At 40.3% G+C, this 18,962-nt stretch overlaps 1 protein-coding gene across 3 annotated transcripts in view; it reads left to right on the top strand.

Annotated features, from left to right (window-relative positions):
* Positions 1–5,563, top strand: part of IPMK (inositol polyphosphate multikinase) — a 57,166-nt gene extending 51,603 nt beyond the window's left edge. For all 3 annotated transcript variants that reach the window (XM_086900929.1, XM_086900927.1, XM_086900928.1), the window contains 2 exons: positions 1,545–1,626; positions 2,575–5,563. In XM_086900929.1, the coding sequence (XP_086757055.1) occupies positions 1,545–1,626; positions 2,575–3,209 (717 nt within the window). In that variant the 3' untranslated portion in view covers positions 3,210–5,563. The remainder of the gene's footprint in view (positions 1–1,544; positions 1,627–2,574) is intronic.
* The last annotated feature ends 13,399 nt before the right edge of the window (positions 5,564–18,962 follow it).

Here is an 18,962-nt window from a genome sequence, read left to right as displayed (position 1 = left end):
CTGTTCCTGTGAAACCAAAATCACAGTTGTCAGATGCAGTTCTAGAGTAATTCATCTCTGCAATGGCCTTCTTCATTTCATAGACATGGAGGCCTCAGTTTCTCCAAGTATCGCAACAGTGTTTGAAGTTTCTCTGCTACTGAGATCAAACGTTTAGACTTACGGCTCTTTGTTTTTTTAAAATAATGGGAACTGTTTACTTCCCCTTCAGTTAATGGTTGGTGACTTAAAGTCAGTTTCTATGCACTATAATTGAAGTTCCTGGAGAACTGGGTTTAGTTACTTCTATCTTTTTGTCAAAATAAAAGCTATTTGAGACTGTTCTTCCCAGCTGCTTTGAAAAACGGGAGGATCTGTATAATTGTCCTGGATTTATTGTTGTTTGGATGGGGGAGAGACATTTCAGGGTGATGGGCTGTAATGAAAACAGGGAATTATATTTTCTTTATTTAATGCTTCTGTACCATTAATTTTTTTGCTGCTGTTTTACTATTGTGGACTTCATTGGTTGGCTTCAGCAAGAATAAGGCCCCAGAGGAGAGATGAGGAGCAGGCACCTCAGTAGTGTGCCCTGACTCTCTAAGTGGGAGCCTCTCTGTTTACAGCAGTAAAGGGAGGGCAGGGCTGTGGATGGGGTGGGTGCCACAGGGATGGGTGGTCTGAACAAGTGCCAAGCACCAAATTCCTACCAGAGACAGCTGTCTGCTTAGTAACACCGTTATTTCTGCAAATAAAAATTGTCTACACTCTCATAGACAAATTATACTTGGGCCTTGCTGCCTTGCACATTTCTGCTGTGGAAATATTTCAGTGTGAGAGAAAATATGTCTATATGTAAAGCAGTTTCAAATTAAGTTCTTAAGCTTGTACAATTCCTGATATGGACAGAACTGTACCCATATGAGTTGCCTTCCTTTCAGATAAGAGCTGAAGTACTGCTGTTGATGCTGGAACCAGCATTTGCTTGTTTGCAAAAACTTGCTGCCATTTATTTAGTGCAGCCTTATTTGTGCTGACAATTGCAGATAGGTCTTATGGAGCTGGGCCTTGGTGGTCGCATACAGTAATTCTTACTGTTTTGCTCTTGTGCTATTTAGTTGTATAGTTTCTAGAACTCAAAATAATTGCATTGAAATTTTTGCTTTGTTGTCTTACTGATTTAACATCCTCAGTAACACAGATAAGGGTCTGATAGTTTCACATCTCAGTTGTGATTTGCAAGGCCTTCTGAAAGAGTTCCCTGTAATGGGTGCATTGCCTTTTGCCACTACCAGGATGTTTCTAGCACAGGAAAGCTGCGGCTTGGAGCCCAAGGGCTGAAGGGAGAGTTTGGGAGAGCAATACAGTGCTGGGCACTGCAAGAAACATAAAAACTGTGAGGGCTAAATGTTTTGTGGCCTGTGAGGTGTCTCTTGCTCTGCAGAAATACTGGTAAAATATTATATATTTTAATAAAATTAAAATTTTATTTTATTTTAAAATAAAACCTGTATTTTAAATACTGGTTTAAAATACATAGGGAGCCCCCTCCTTGCCTCTTTCAGGTGTACCACGTGTCTTCGGACAGCTACGAGACACAGAACCAGCACTATGGAAGGAGCTTGACCAAGGAAACAGTAAAGGATGGTAAGTAAGAGGATTGGAGTGTCAGAACTTAGTGGGCTTGGATTTTTTCATTTAAATACTTATTTATAGAACAGTTTGGAAAAAGTGGTCTGGGTGTTCCCGTTTCAAAAGTCCATTTTGTCCTCGTGTCAGACAGTTCTTTGGCTGTTCCCTGTAGTATTTGAGCTGCCTGTCAATCAGAAATTAAGTGTGCAGTTGGCTGTAACAGCACTGCAGACAATAGGAATTTTCTCCTCGTGTCTCTTTTACTACTAATAAAGAGAAAATTCTAGAATTCAACTTTGCAGCTTTGAAACTATAATGAAATTGAAATACTTAAAAGTATTACATGCTTTTATTATAAATTATTTTTTTTTGTCTGTAGTCTTCTGTGAATATCTAAGTGCATTTTGTATTATTTCTATTAGAAAGCTACTATGAAAGCATTTTTCAGTTCAAAGGACTTTATCAGTTGAAGTCAATCCACATGTTGCTCTACATTAACAATGAACAGAAATGCTGCCATCATGGGGCTGTTTGGTGATAATTATTGCAAACTAGTTATTAGACACCTGCTCATCTGTCCCCCAGCAAGGAACAGAAGGTGTACACATGAACACACTCATAATAACAAGCTTCTTAAGCCTATTTATGCATGGAGAATTTAATGGGTCCCTGCCCAAAACTGTCCAGACGCTCGTGAAACTGACCTGGGAGCAGGAACCATGTTCATTTACTATGTGCTTGGTACATTTACTTACAACCCAATCCCAAGCTGTAGTATTACACAGCAGGTGATGTGACTGAAGGTCTTAGAGTTCAGTTAGTAATTGCCTGAACAGAAACTACCTGAATGGTGTCTATTCCTTCAAATAAGAGCTATACTCATTCCCACCCCCCCCCCCAAAAAAATGGTTTGTTTTCCATTCAGAAATTAAAATAATCCAAGTATGTGTGTATTTCTTGCAGGCATCTCAAAGTTTTTCCACAGTGGGTACTGCTTGAGAAAAGATGTGGTAGCTGCCAGCATTCAGAAGGTTGAAAAGATTTTGGAGTGGTTTGAGGGCCAGACACAGCTCAACTTCTATGCAAGCTCATTGCTGTTTGTCTATGAAGGTTCATGTCAAGCGACAACTGTGCGGTTGAGTGATGTCACCTTGTCAGAGAAGAGAAGGGTGCCCAAAGGCCTGTTAGCAGGTGGAGATGTATTGGAGTATAATAATAATATTCATGTAATAAATTCTACAGAGAATGGAAAAATTGAAGCCTCTGTAAGTAAAAGCTTGTCTGAATTTTATGCACTTCACAAAAAGGCATGCTCGAAGAGGCACCACAGTCAGCTCTCTCTAAAAGTTGAAAACTCAGAGCAAGACGATGTGTGGAAAACCAGCACCTGCATTACACAGGAGCACCTAAACGGAAATGTTCTACCCCAACTGGAAAAAGTTTTCTATCACGTACCAGCAGAGACCAAGGAAAGTGCAAATGTTGAAGTTCGAATGATTGATTTTGCTCATGTGTTTCCTAGCAACGCAAAGGATGAGGGCTATATTTATGGTCTGAAGAATCTAATCAGAGTACTGCAAAATATTTTGGATAACTGAATTCTTTGCTATGTTTTTTTATTGGGGGCCAACGATAAAGAGCAACAACATGAAGAATTTCTGCACTTGTAGTGCTGTATAACTGGGTTTGTATTGTTCTATATTTTATTTGTCTTTGTACTTTTGGTAGAAGGGTTTAACTTTTTTATAATTTCACTCAGGAAAAAATACTGCTAGTTAATTAGGAAGTGTGAAAGGATGAAGATATTTGAGATAAAGCAGGATGAGTAAATTAATAGAATGAAATGTATGTGGTTGACTTAAGTCCAAGAACTACCAGAAGCAAGGGTTATGTTAGTTCCTCTAATAACTTTAGCATAGATGATGTTTTTGCCCATTTAACCTTGACACTGAGCCACATCTCCATTAAGAGGTGTTTAGAAAATAGACTGAAAGTCGTAAGGTGCAGGATTGATGTCTGCAGTACTGCCCTTGTGTTTACTGTATTTGAATAACTGGAGTAACTCTGCATGGAGAGAAAGAAATCCTGTTCTTAGTCAGCAGTCTCGCCTGAAGCCAATGCATCCCAAAGTGCTTTTCCATGTCATGGGACAATATTGTTCTTTCAGTCCTTCCCCCTTTGTGGATGTCTGTAGCCGATGTTCACCACAGATGAGCTATCATGTAATTTGTGTTGAGGTGCTAAGAAAATGCTGGAGTACAATACCATAATAGGCTTGAACTGCACAACTTCTAGAGAAACTGTTTGTTCTTAAGAACAAGTGAAAGAAGGCAAATGCAAGATGTTCCAGGAGCTAATTTGGTTTAGGAGATTGTCAGTCTGTTAATGGAGTGTCTGATGCAGTGATTAAGGAAAATGTCTCACCCTGTTCTCATGGCCCTGCTCTAACAACATTGCTTTAAAAAAGCAAACTAATAGAATGGGGAAACAAGTGTTTTGGGTGAGTGTGCAGAGCTCTTCTGGATGTAATCAACTTGTATTTTTGCAGTGAGTGTTTGATGCTTCCACTGCTGGGGAGCACTGACTGGAACCACAAGCAATACAGGTGGAAGAGCCTCCTGTGGGATCATTTAGCCTTGGAGCCACTAGGTGTGCCACCGCTTGTGCCAGTGGAGCTGAGGCTCTCCCGTCCTGGGGCTGCAGACGCTGCAGGTTTCTTTAGTGACATACAGGCAAGCTGTGTTATTTGAAAGCTGTCCTATTTCCTTCCTTTTCACAAGAAAAATTCAACTTTTGTGTTGAATACTTGAGATCAGTATGATGTGTCCAAAGCAATTTTGGTGTATCTCTTCTGTATGCTGTGTATGTAGCTGTGCTGCCATGCATATTACAGTGAGCTGTATGAAAAGTGGGAATGGAGGAGTCTTGCCATCCCTAGAGTAAGATTTTAATGCTTAAAGCATTTCCAGGACGAAAATGTTTTAGAATGGATTTGGTCATTGGAAACATACATCTTTTTTGTGTGGACTTAGTGTGACCCTATGGCCTTGCTGCTCTCTCTGTATGATGTTCTTCACTATGCACTCAGCTGTGTACAGCTTGACAAGTTCATTGGACATCTGTTTTCTACATGACAAAGAGATTCATATTTTTCAAGCAAATACGCTTGAAATAGTAATTTTTTTAATAAAGCTGAATTTTTAGCTCTATTTGAGAGCTTGGTTTAATTGGGAGAAACAGGGTATTACTGTGTATAGAATTACATGGTTTAAACTTTAGAGCTCATATTGGCCAATACATTCAAGACTGAAACCAACCTTTTAATAACATGATATTTCAGAAGTATGGGAAAAGGGGCTTGCAGGAAGGGTGAAAATTCCAGTGTGTTGAAAATTTTATGGGAAATACAGTGAAGTCTGACAGGGGAAGTACCAGGAAGAGGGACTTTTTTCCTACCTGGTGTTTCTCTTGCACCTTATAGTTAATATATTCCCAACTCTATGTGATTTAATTTAAGCCATGTTTTAGAAAGAGTTTGTGGTTTTAATTGCTTTTTCACTGGTTTCTCTGTTATAATTTTGTTGTTCTATCCCCTAAATAGTCAATGCTAGAGTAGTGCAGACTTGGTAGTGGCCTTGTATGATAAAGTTACAAGGTTTTATAAGAAAATATGGGCAAAACCATTTAAACATCATTTTTGTCCTCTGTAATTCATCTCTTCTGGATTTTAATCCATTTTGTACCAGAGAAATGAGGCATTTTCCTCAAGTCAGTTATTGGAAAATGATTAGTATGCACTTAGTACCATGCACTCACCTGTTTCTGCTTTAAGATACATGTCCTCAGTGTTTGAATGCTCTTTAAGTATTGATTGTTTTGTTGGCTATGGCAGTAACACGCCTGGAATATTGTCAACCTGTCAGAATATTTTGAATAAAAAAATTTTATCATGGTTTTTGTACCAGTAGTTATTATGAATGTATTTCTGATAATTTAAAATGTAGCTTAAGAAATAACAGTGTTTTTCATTGGAAATTGTGTAATTAAAGCTTGCCATGGAGATGTTTGGACATAGTGCCAGCTGTGACTTTGAGCCTGCAGAGGCCTTATATTCACACTGTTCTTGCAGATTTTAGACATGAAGTGTCTTGTGTCTGAGCCAATTGTTTTCAGTTACAGTTGGAAATGTATTTACAGAAATCATTAAGCATTACAGAAATCAATAAATAAATCATTAAATGTAGAATTACATTTCTATGTAATTAGAAAATGAAGAGGTAGACAATGGGTCACCGAACTGATGTGTACTCTCAATGATTGATCTCCCTCTCTCAGCAATGCCCCTTTTGTTCTCTGGACAAAGTATGCAGGATAGGCAACCATTACATGGAAATCTTTACTGGAATGGTTATAAGGCTTGTAGATGTTTATGTCCTATAAAACAGTGGGTTGCTGCCCCAGCCTAGTGTGTAGCTGGGTGCTAGGCCTGTTGAGGAAACTGATGATTTTATGCAATAAGAGTTGGGTTTAGCAGAACCAACAGAACTCCTGCAGTATTTTCACTCATGGACTCTGAGAATATAGGCTTCTGAAGCCTTTCTGCCTAGGTGATGTGAGAACTGGGCTTAGGCTTACCTAAGGAGAACTTGAGATGTATAAATTTTATGAAAACATTTACAAATGTATTTTTGAATATGGGTGAAATTTCTTGCATAAATTGCATTGGAAGTTATTATGCCACTCTGAAATAATTAGAATAATTTAATCAATTTGTTTTATGAACTGAACTGGAGACTTTACTTGTAGTTATGATTCTGATGAAACTTGGACTCTTTCATTTTTTTTCTACTGAAATGCATAACCAGAGCATTCTTTTCCATAACTGCACAATTTCATGAAGAACTTTTAAAAGTACTGAGTAGATTAGGAAATCACTAATTTCCATTAAATTGATTAGAAGAGTGTGTATGTTATTAAAATATTTCAGTGCATGTACTATTGTAATGTTAACATGCCATGAATCTGGAACCTCAGTAAAACTTCTCACCTGCACTGAGCTCCTGATGCGAGTCTGGATTGTGCAGAGTTTAAAATGGGCCTTCTCAGCTGTAACAGCAGCAGTGGTGAAGAAATGGTGCCACCTGGCCACATCAGATGTGCAAGAGTGTTTACATTATGACCCTAAAATTATTGGAGTGACTTGCTCACTTCATGATACAAAGCACAATCAAATGTAGGAAGACACTGGAAGAGTGAAGACTCACATCCACAGTTGCTGTTTAAATTTAGGATTAGTTGTTCATTCTCCTAATTCCTTTAGGGTTTTTTTTCCCTACATGCAATTTCCTCCTGAGTGCCCTTGCCACAGGTGACATCATGATGGAAATTTGTGTATCCTAAAAAGCTTTTGCCATGTAACTCCTCATGAAGTGACGCTATTGAAAAGCACCATAAAATGTGTCAAATACTGTGGGAATACACTCTCCCCTGAACAAGCAGGAGTGGCTGCTGGTGGACAGCATGATGGGAGACTGGATCCATAGGCTTTGTGCACGTTCTTTACTCATGAGGTGAAGAGGACGTTCTGGAGGCAAGGTGAGTGACAGCTGAACTGTGTGTAGTTTTCCTTCCCTCACTGCAGTTCAGGTGGAGGTTTGGGTTTAAGGAGGTAGTACAGCAGAGAGCAGTGAGAGTTCCTAAGGAGACCTGAGCAGGACACTGGGTCCATGCTGTAGCACAGAGAATGGCTACAAGTAAAATACAAAGGCTGCAGATCTTTGGTTGTCCCACAGACAATATATATATTGTGCTTATTCACTGGGTTAAGACAGGATGTTATCTGGGAAGTGCATTCATCACCATAGCCATGGGTGAAATAGTGTCTGTTTTTCATGTGCACAGCAATCTGTAAACAGAAGCTGCAGTAGAAAATTGTCATCCAAAGGGAAAATATGTTTGAAGGGGAAAAATAAGCAAACTAAGAGTTGTACCACAGAAAACATATTTCAATAAATATCTTTTACTCTGGTCTTGTTTAGTGGAGATGGGCCTTGTGGATTTGGAGTTAAACTTGTTACATGACATTCAGTAGCAAAGTCAGAACAAAGGTACTTCAAAACACTGTAGTTTGAATTATGTGCATTGGTTCAAGTAGTTATTTCATAGGTCACTTTTTAAAAAAGAAAGTAACTTCCAAATACAATGTGTTGCATGTGACTAAATGAAGCTACAGTGCACAAAGACACTTTAATCCTCTGGGAACTGTATTGGAATGTAGATGAAACCATGTGAAATTGCACCTGATGTGTTTTTAATAATTTTTGAGATTTAAAGTTCTACATTCTTTATGGTTGATGAATGAATGTGTCTAGTCTAGTCTCAGTTTCTTTGATCTAAGTGTCTAAAAGTGCCCCTTAATCTCCTCTGATCTGTGTTTGTAATTTCATTTGCTATTTTCTGACATTCCTGGACCGTAGGGAGCATTGTTAATACTACCTATGTTTATTCTATAGGACATTGTGCTGTGCTACCTGCCAAGTTTTGTAACTTAATTATTAGTGATATTTAGGGTCATTCTAATAGTTGTATATTTGGAAAATTATTAAAATTTTCTGCAAGTGACTTGGACGTATAATTGGTTTCTTTTAAATACAAGAAGATTGTTGAGAAAAAAGTTTACTTGACTATTACCTGTACTGATGAATCTTCCTTTCTTTCCTTCTTTCTCCTTTTTTCTGTGCACTCTATAATGGGTTTCCCTTGGATTTGCCAGGTTTGCTTTACCACCATATTTTCGTCATAGCATCTCATTGCCATTGTTTATTGGGAATACCTGCTGAGTATACAAGATTCATGTCTTTAAAACAAAAAAAAATAAATTCCACAATCCTTTAAACTCATCCTGGAAAACCCTTAACAGGACCAGAAGAGGCTGTATATGTTGTTGATTACAAGTCCTTTTGCATCCAACATCAGGTCCCAAACTCCAGAAGCATGCAGGAACAGCCTTAGTGCTTCACTTTCAAGTTGGTTTGGAGGGGGGATTATGTTGTGAATATTTTTCTTTCTTTTTTTTTTTTTTTTTTTAATATGTTGTCTTGTGTACCTGTCATGATGTAGAGCAAAGGATGGGACCACCATGCTTTGAGATGATTTATTGCTCGAGTAGGCCAGATAAGATCAGTCTGAAGGCATGAGGTTTAGAGGTGCAGCAAGTCAGCCACAGCTCAAGGTAGTCACAGCTTTCTTCTCCACACAGCAATATATTATATTTTGGTCCAATAGACAGTTGACACAAAACTTGTTTCTACTTATTCACCTATCACCTTTGCTTAATTTTGCTGCACTGCATCTTTGTGTTAGCCACTAAGCTGACAGGTCACATACACAAACCTCTATTACAGTTTCTAGGTGTCTAGCCTACTCTATAACTCGGTTATTACAGCTCAAACCTCAAACTATTTTACCTAATATAATTTCTTCCCTACTCTAGGCATATTCTTACTTATAACTATAGAGACCTAAGTTTATAATTTCTCTACCCAATGTCTGTGTACCTTCATCATTACATTAACCCAAGCTCTTTCCAAGGCTGCAGATTGAACCCTTCATCATCTGTAGAAGTTTCTATTTTTTCCATTTCCCACATTTTACAAAGCTTTGTAAATGCGTTCAGTAGTCTTAAGTATTGTGCCATGGCTCTGTGCAGCCTTCCTTCCCATGCTTGAGAATTGGAAGAAATTACGGGGTGAGGCTGTAACTGGCAAAAACCACACTATTGTGAGGAACTAGGGTTTTTTGTGTTTTGAATTTAAAAAATGAATAGTGGTTATGCACTGAAGAATCTTGTACAGAAATCCCCATTTCCTTACTGGTTTGAAGTGAAGAAGGAATCACACTCTGATGCCTGCTCTCATCACTTGTCGAGGGTATTGACTGGCTGAGGCTTACTGTCTCTGCTCTCTCCTTCCTTTCGTAGGTGTGCATGTTTGAAGAGCTGTACTGTGAAATACATCAGGGAGCTGATGTGGCTGAGAACTTCCTCAGACTAAGAAAATGCCATGTGAGGAGATGTGGAGAGGAGCTGGGGAACTGCATAGAACTCCCACATAGGGGGATATCCAGGATGGACACAGAGTTCAGGCTGTCAGGATATGGCCCTGTGTGACAACCAAACATACTATTCTCAGCACAAAGACCTACTGAGTCTCTGCTAGCATAGCTCTTGGATTTGTGTTCCACTGCCTCTGTGCACAGCATGACTGATGCCTGGCAGATGCCAGATTTTACAGTCCCACTTAACTGACACGTAAATTAACACTGTTTTGCTCTCCTGGCTTCCTCAATTTGGCTCATATTCAGGGAGGGAAGTGCCTCTTCTGTGTGGAGGAAAGATGGGCTGTGGGAGGGGAATGGGTGTTAATCTATCCAGTGCAGGTAGGTCAAGGGCAGCTGCAGGGGAGCTGCAGGTTGTACCCTGGGGGAGCCCAGGGCCAGAGGCTGTGACCTGCTGGCCCTCTGCATAATGAGGGCCCCGGGGACCTGTGGCCTGGCAAGGAGACTGGACACTTGGAGACAAAATAGGAGCGGAGGAACTCGGACTTTTGTGCTCAGACTGTGAGGGAATAAAAGCCAAGGGGCTCCTCGAAGGAACCACCTGGATTTATTTAGTTACTTGGTCATTGCACCAAGCTTAAATTAAGAATTTGAACATCTGAGACTCTGCCATGGGAAGCCTGGGTCCATGCCCATAAGGTAACCCAGTGTGAGTGTGGGGTGCAGCTGCAAAGGGGCCTTGGTCCAGCTCAGGTGGTGTGCAAGAGTGAATGTCAGAGTGGTCCTGGATAGTCAGGGAAGTTTCCTTAACTATGGAGTGTCTCAAGAGCCATTTGAAAGTCTTGCTTTTAATATCAGACATTTCGCTTATCTCTGTTGCTGCTCTGCTGATTTTGCTTATTCTTTTCACCTTTCTTGCCATCCCCAAATGCTGACTTCCTCTAAATGTACCTGTAGTTTGTGGTTTAGGCCAGCACAAGATTTGAGGATACATACAATCTAGAATAAGATTTGTTACGTGACATTCAGTAGCAAAGTCAGAACAAAGGTACTTCAAAACACTGTAGTTTGAATTATGTACAATAATTCAAATTATTTATTTGAATTATGTATTTTACATTTGATATTATATTATCAAATAAAAAATACCTGCCATATACACATTTTCCTCTGGCCATCTCTACACTTCCTTTGATCTTGAACAGAACAAATAAATCCAACCTGTGTGTTGTGCAGTGTATCTGAAGGGCAGCCAATTGCCTGTTGCCCTGGATGGCAGTAAAGGATTGGTGTCAGCACACTTTGGTTGATGAAGCGTAAGGGGGAACTGAGTTCAGCCCATTTTTCCACAGCTATATAAACTGCAATAAGGCTGGCAATAAAAACTTGATTTTTTTAGCAGTTTCAGTGGATATAAATTGTGCCAGCAGATGGGAAGCTGTCAAATAGGTACCACGACCAAGTAACAATTTTGCAAAATCACTTCTCGAAAGAAACAAACCAGGAATAGCTACAGTGAAAATGCTGGCAACTTGGGCTTGGGCAACGTGAACCTTTTTTCAAGTACTCTGATACTCAAATACTGGCGTCTCATTTAGGATGTGCCCTTGGGCTTCCCCAATACCTGTTCATGTAACTTTGTAGGTTGAAGGGATTAATTCCCAAAAACCATCATGTTCTGTATCAATCAAAAACCCTTGGGAATTTGTTATGGGTTTCTATTCAATCGAAGCAGAAAATGATCATGCTACAATTTAAATCTGTAAAACCAATCATCCTTTGTTGAATATATTTGAATTTCAGCTTGAATACTCAAGTGTGGCTTCAAAATACTTAAGGAAAGAAGAGCTGGCTGGGCCCTGATGCAGGATCATACAACCTTGTGATAGGTCTTGCCCTGTTTAAATTTTCACTGTGGTCTGAGCTGTGGATGGTGTATGTTCTGGGACACTGCTTGGGTCACCACGGCACATTTCATCTCCAGCTCAGGCTGGCAGTGCGCTTCCCGCTGTCTTTTTCTTCCTATACTGTGAAACACTGAGCTTAGGTGAAAGAAATTGGCCAGGAGACAAGACTCCTGTATCACCCTGAAATTACAGCGTTCTGATTATATGGAGTATTGTATTTTCCTATTATTTATCCTTTTGATTGTTTAAAATGTTGCTAATTTCTTTGTTAATTTTTCTTTTTTTTTTTTCTTTTTGTTAAACCAAGAAGGGTGAGATGTCACCCTGAAAACTCAGCTTCTGAGCTTGCTAACATAGTTTTCTAAGGACTTTCCCAGGACAGTAACTGTAAACATAGATATGTGTACATTCTTTCTGTTACACGTCTTGTGATGGGCATCTCTCATGGCCAGTGCAGTGGGAAAGTGTTATCCTGACCATCCAATCCTTGGCCATGGTCACAAGCCTATAAATCCTGGGAGAAAAAATAAACTCTCTCTTCTCTTCACCACACCTCGACTGGTGTCCGTGTGATTTACTCATCTTCAGCGACAACACTCCTGTTTGATGCCTTTATTAGGATTTAGCTCTTGGGGTGGGGCGCAAGGGGTTGCTTGCACCACGGCCAATCCCACACTGGCAGCTCCAAGGAGAAGGCACAATTGAGCTTTGCAGCACACACTGCAGAGCTGGGGCTTCCATCCTCATGAGAGTAGCCAGGAGGCCTCTTGTTCTGGCTCACTGTCTAGGGGTGTCAGTCCTTTCCAGTCCTCTTAGGTCATGGTGATGCAGGAAGATGGTTTCTAAGCAGGCTTAGTTGATGCAGGGAGATGATCTTGCATCATAGCTTGCTAGAATATGTTTTCTAAATTGTCCTTTTATTCCTCTGTTAGCTCATTGTTTTGGTGTCCTGCATGCCTTAGTTTGCATTTTACTGGGTTACACAGCTTCCTGGGAGTTTTTTGTTCTAGTGTGGCACAGGGACCATGGGAGTTGCCTGGTTCTGTGGCACACCTTTCTAATGGGTTGCTTTTGTTAGTTGGATTTAGCCCCCATGGGAGCAGCTCTGTTACAAGGTAGCAGGGAAGTAAGGGGAAAGGGTACAGGAATGTCTCATAAGAACCTTTAAAACACTTCAGAAACTGGTAAGTAATTAACATTACTAATAACCATTGGAGTAAACAAGGGGTACAAGGTTTACAAATGGGATAAGAGCATTAACTGTACATAACTAAACAGTGTTTTAACTGGGGTGGATTTCTTGAGAGATTTTATTCATGACATTAGGCACTCCCTATCCTCTTTCCAAGTTTTATTCCAACTTCTTTACAGTTCATTTTTGGTTGGGGTTTTTTTCCCCCTTTTTAAACCCATCTGGGAAAAAAAAAAACCCAAAGCACATTTTTCACCTGTGAAGTACCATGTGATCTCTTGATGGTGGGCAGCTTTGGTTATCAAAGCCTTCTTCAGCAGCACAGTGTTCTCCTTAGCATGTAACAGAAGTCCAGAATAACCCCATTAGACTACAGATTTTGCAATGCTTTGAAGTAACTATCATTAATAATGTATTGTGCAACCTTCTTTATAAAGAAAAAAAGTTTTTGTAAATAGCATGGCCTCAGGCTGGCTGTTTTTGTATCTTTTAAACCTGACTTTAACTAAATTTTAGTATTAAAACCACAGTTTAAAAATTAACTAAGAGACACATCATAATTGCTTTTATCAGTTACACTGTTTTGTGATCTGTGTGAGGAAGATGGCAGCAGTGAAGTGGAAAAAGATCACTTGAGGCATCAAAAAGCAATAGTTACCATTTGTCTGGACCTAAAGCTGTATTTTTATGAGTGTACTAGTTTGAAAACAGACAGTGGGCAATTCCAAGTCAGAATTACAATTTAATAGGAAAATTAAAATAAAGGCAGAAAACACTGGCTTAAACAGACAGAGTCAGGATACAACCTGACACCCTGTTGGTCAGGGTGGTGGTAGCAGTCCTCTTGAAGTGATAGATGTGGTTCTGTTTGAGAGGAATGATGAGCTTGTCTTTACAAACAAGCTGTGGGTCAGTTGATAAGATGTAGCTATCAGTGACAGACGACAGAAACAATGGGATGGATTCCAGTAGAAGATCAAAGAGGCACTGAAAGAACACTAGGAGTTCCATAAAAGTTAAGAAGGGATTATGCATTGGGGGTGGAGGGGGAAAAGGTACCCCAGGTGTCAGGCGTTCCGGGCAGTCTGTACCTGTCAAGTACCTCAGCCTATGGGGAAAGGGAGAAGGGACAAGTGGCTGGGAATTAGGATAAAAAAGGAGGCTGTGCCCTCCAAAAATTTGAGAGACCCCAGGGGAATGCCCCATGGCCTCTCCCTTTATTCGAATAAAGTAAAAGGACTCCTCTGTCTCCTCTTTGGACATAAACCTCTGGTATTCGTGGATTAATTTTCCTGACAATCCCAAGGGAGGCTCCTGCTCTCCCTAGCAGACACCTGTCTTCTAGAACCAAGACACAAGGGAAGAGGAAATCTGCCAAGAAAACCAGAGACTAAGTGATTGTGGTACAAAACCAATCCAAGCTAATAAAAGGCCAGACCACCCTGTCAATGATTTCTGCTTTTTCATTCACTGCGGAGGAGTCTGAGGACAGTTTCTGTTCCAGAACTTTTCTTTAGGATGAGGACTCCTCATGGAAATTAATGTAGAAATAAATAGTAGTTCTTCCCATGGACAGGCCATCAATAGGTAGAATAAGAAGAGTAGAAATAGTGGCTTGTGGTGGGATGTGTGTTATCCAGTGTGTCCCAGGTGACCCAAAAGGAGCAGGGAGAGGTAGCAGGTCTCACTGCGTTTTTTGGCACAGGGTAAGTGAGGGCTATCTGAAGGGCTGCATAAAAAAATCCAGTGATCACGTGAGTGATAAAAGTAACAGGTGAAAAAGTAGCAGGTGAAATGCAGATAAATGCAATGTGAGGTACATGGGGGTGGGGGAAGGAGGAGTAATTTTGAACTCCTCTTTTAGATGAGCATACAACTCAGGAGCAAGTTTTGGGGTAAGAAAGATTAGCTGAATTCTCCATAGGCTTCAGGAAAAAAACTGGCTCTGCTTATGTTTAGAAAGAGGAATGAAAATAAACCAGAAAACATCATTATGACATTGCATGATGGTGCTTCTGCATCTTGAATATTGCATGTAGCTCTGGCCCCATCTTCATAAAGCTACAACAGAATGGGAAAAGGCTCATAAAATGCAGCCTGAATGATGAAATGTACTGAACAGGCTCCATAAAGGAAATAAATGGGACTCTCTCTCCTGAAAAAAGGCCTGAAGAAGTCTAGGAAATTGGGAGGTGAAGATAGCTTCCTGGTCAGCATCCAGCAGGAACCAAATGAAATTCAAGGGCTCTGGCCAAAACAGAAAGGTTCTTCTTTTTTAAATTGGTGGTGAAACTCTGGAATACCACAGGATTTTGTAGGTTCCAGAAATTTCCAATTGTAAAAAAACCTAACAAAACAAAAATATAACTGGTTATATTTATGGAAAAAATTCTTTCTCATGTTAAATACAAATAGACTGTGTGTGGTTCAATATATCCCTACCAAACCCTCTAGTCTTGCGAGAGGGTGGAAAAGTGCTTCAGGGAAGGGCTAGTAGATTATCCTGGGATTACCCTGTTTTCCCATACTTCCCAAGGCAGCTGCTCTTGGACATTGCAGTGACAGGCTGTTGGGATGGATAGACTTTGCTCTTCCTTATGCTATTTTGTGCCAGGGACAACGTGTTGCCCTCCTGTATTTAATGATATGTGCTTTGAGGGGTGTGTTTATTAAGTAGTGTTTTGCCATATTATGGAAGCATATGTGACCACATATATATGGCTTGAAATATCTTAATAGGTTGAAATCCATGTGTCTCAAAAGACAGGAGGAGATGGCCTGGATTCAAACCACTAAGCCACCTCCCACATGTGCTGTGGGTGCTGCAACTAGCCAAGTACCAAGCAAACTCTCCTGAGAGCAAGGATGATTAGTAAGGTTGCCTCACAAGAAGGTTTCTATTCCTGATTTCCATGAGTGTGCAGAAAAAATGGAGATGGCAAAACTGTTTTTACAAGAAGATGTAGTAAAGGCAAAGGCTGGCAAAAGTCTTGGCTTGAAGGGCGTGTTTGTGTGTTGTTGCTGCATGTGGCATGTGGCAGAGAAGAAAGCACTGGGGGCGAGGTGTTGCTCTTACACCTGAACTCTGATGTTGTGGAACCTTGGCAGGTTCCAAACTGTGTTTCATCTTTCTGAGTGCACTCATCTCTTCTTGGCCCCTTAAGAGGAACTGATGCAGTACAGATGGGCAGTAGTTTTTGTCCTTGGAGGGTAATGCACTAGAAATGCAAATTTGAAACACCAGAAGAGATTGTAGCTTATACCTTGGTAATCAGTTGAATACCCACCACTAGATGGGAGCAGCAACTGCTCTGTTGTAATTAGGGTGGTACTGAGCTCGAGGCTTTGGCCCAGTCCCACTGGTGTAAATGAAACCTGGTGGGATACATCCTGTGATTGGAGTGCCCTTTTGGATGGTTACATGCTCTCCAGGAGGGAGAAGCAGGGCAGGAGAGATGGAGATGTGACAGTGTATAGAAAAGAAGGGCTGGAATGTCTGGAGTTCACAGCTGAGAACCTCTGATTAAGAATCAAAGGACAAATAATGTGGATATAGGATAACCTCATTTTTGTACAATGTTTATTCTTTGGACACACCAGTAGTTTATGATTCATGGATGCAGATTACATCCAGACTACAGCTGCTGCTGACTACAGCTGCTGCTGACTGCAGCACTGTTCTCTCTCAGGTGATTCAGTTTGCTGAAGCTGAAACAGTATTATACAGTTCATGCTTAATTGAATGGCAGTGGGAAAAATTAATGCTTTTTCTGGAGTATATTGTGTAACGAACACTTAGAGAGCCTGACAGTCTTGATTTCACTCCTTTTGCTGGGAGACTTTAGGAAGCTCTTCATCAGCTGACCTTTTAGCAGGCCTAAGCCTGGCTGAGCAAGCATGAAAGCCTCAACCACCTTCTAGTGCAAATAACAGTCCCTGGAGCTGCAAAAATGTACACCAGCACTTGATCTGTTTGCAATTTGGCTGTTGGTGAAGTTCACTGACACTGCAGCTCAGCTCAGCTGTGAGGAAAAGCCCAGATAGAATATAAATTGTAACCCTCAGTAATTTCGTTTTCACCTCTTCTGTGGCTTCTTTTCATCAGCTCACTTAAAAGTTCAGAGTTAATTCAAATGGCAACATCTCCCTTCATAAAAGAATCTGAGGTCAGGACAGCTACTCCTGTTCACCTATCATCTCACCTATCAAGGCTTTTCCTACTGGCAGCAGATCGTGGCCACTGGGAGATGGGTTGTCTTCTTGGAGCACCCCACAGAACAGAAATGAAGATGCCATAACCTACCCATTAGATGATGTTTGAAAATTCCTGGAAAGATCTGTTTGGATGCAGAGATCATTACACTGCTACTTTGAGAATGAGATTGCAAATAGAACCAATGTTTAATTCCAGAAGATAATTGGATTTTATTCTTGAAGTGTTTCATGCTGTTATCAAAGGCTGGAAATATTTAGAATTAAAGAATGGTTTGGGTTGTGAGGGACTTTTAAAGGTTGTCTAGTCCATCCCCATCCTGCAATGAGCAGGGACATTTTCAATTAACCTATATCCAGCTTCCTCTAGTGGTCCTGAGAGCCAGAGTTTTCATGAGAGAACTTTTGTGATGGGAAACTGATTTAGTGCCTCTCCTTGACTCAGTGACTCCATCATAGACACCAGATCAATTCCAAAATGAGGAGGTAACCTTTTAAGGAAAAGTCAATCAATTACCAGGGAATAACAGCTTGGAAGATACTCTTTGTAAAACAATTTGGCATTTATATATAATCTGGATTGCAGAAGGAAGAACTTTTTGGCCAGGATTTGATTTCAGCAAAGTCCTTCTTAGTCAGAGAGCTTACCCACTAAACAAATTCTGGTTTTAAATACAAGGCCTCAACCTTCCCCAGCAAGTCATTAGAATATCTGTCTAATTTCTCCTGTGTTCTTCAGAAAATGAGCCTGTACAGCTTGGTCTGCAGGACCTCCTTGGGAGCAGCAATGCCTGGTAGAAGATGTTTGTTCTGCTGGGTGCACTGTGGTGTATCTTGCATGCAGAGAGAACCTTCAGCACCTAGTGGTCATTGATGCACTGTCCAAAGAGAGACATAAATAAACTTAAAGGTTTACCCTTTCTTTCTCCTTAGTGTTGAAGAAGGAAGAAAAACTGAGTCACATACAAAGGATGTGTGATATCAAAGTTTTCTAGGGCATTAGAAATATCCCGGTGTCTCAACTGTGGCAGTTCCAGCCATCTTTCCTTGGGTTTTGTGCACTGAAGACCAGGAATGCAATCCTGTATTAAACCAGCTTGCATTTACTTAGCCTCCTGTGTGCTCACTTATTTCACATCAAGGACAAAGCTATAGAGTTTTATTCTCCACATTGTAAGTAATTACATTTCAGAATTTCTCCAAGCAGTAGTTCACCTAGAGAAAAGCTAAGAAATCTATAGATACAGATATATACACACATTTCACCCCCTCTCTTCTTGACACACCCTGTGTCTTCTACACATTTAGATTTGTGGCTGCATTTCACCAATGCTCTATTGTTATGCTTATCAAAGCCATGGTTTGGGATAAAAATAGCTTAGAAGCAAGCCTGTGCAAGCCCTCATCTCTTACAATGCTGGGAGGAGGGTTGACTGGAGTCATGACAGTTACCACTGGCATCACAAGACAGCAGCTTTCACAGCATTGCCAACATCAGGTTTGCTATGAAGTTAACCCTTGGTGGCAATTATTTTAAGGTCTTTTATAGCTGGTGTATGAGAAAAGCTGGAGTATTCCTGGAGAGAATAATGGAAATAATAGGGGTAATAGGAATAATAATAGGGAGAGAGCTGATTATTGATTCCATTAAACATGGTCTAGTTTTGTTTTTTCTTTAAGATTTTCAGAAAAAAAATCCCAAAGCTCTTGTATGGGATATATTTTCATTGCAATGACTTATAATGACTTGGAGAAACAATCAAATTATTGAAATCTTATTTTATAAAAAAGATTTTTCAAGTATTGTTATGATCCAGTTATACAAATTTTTAGAGACATCTCTGCCCAAATTAAGGTGCAAATGAGATCGTATGCCAAAGTCAATAGTATGGATTTCATTTAACAGTAAATGAGAGAGAAAGAGAGAGGGAGAAAGAGAGGGAGTAGGAAAAGAGCTGTGGGGGGCAGAAAGATAAGTGACAGAG

The sequence above is a fragment of the Cyanistes caeruleus genome, chromosome 8 (assembly GCF_971803275.1).
Source record: "Cyanistes caeruleus chromosome 8, bCyaCae1.hap1.1, whole genome shotgun sequence".
Classification (NCBI taxonomy): Eukaryota; Metazoa; Chordata; class Aves; order Passeriformes; family Paridae; genus Cyanistes; species Cyanistes caeruleus.
Note: the sequence above shows the minus strand (reverse complement) of the source record. Positions and strands in the feature narration are given on the sequence as shown.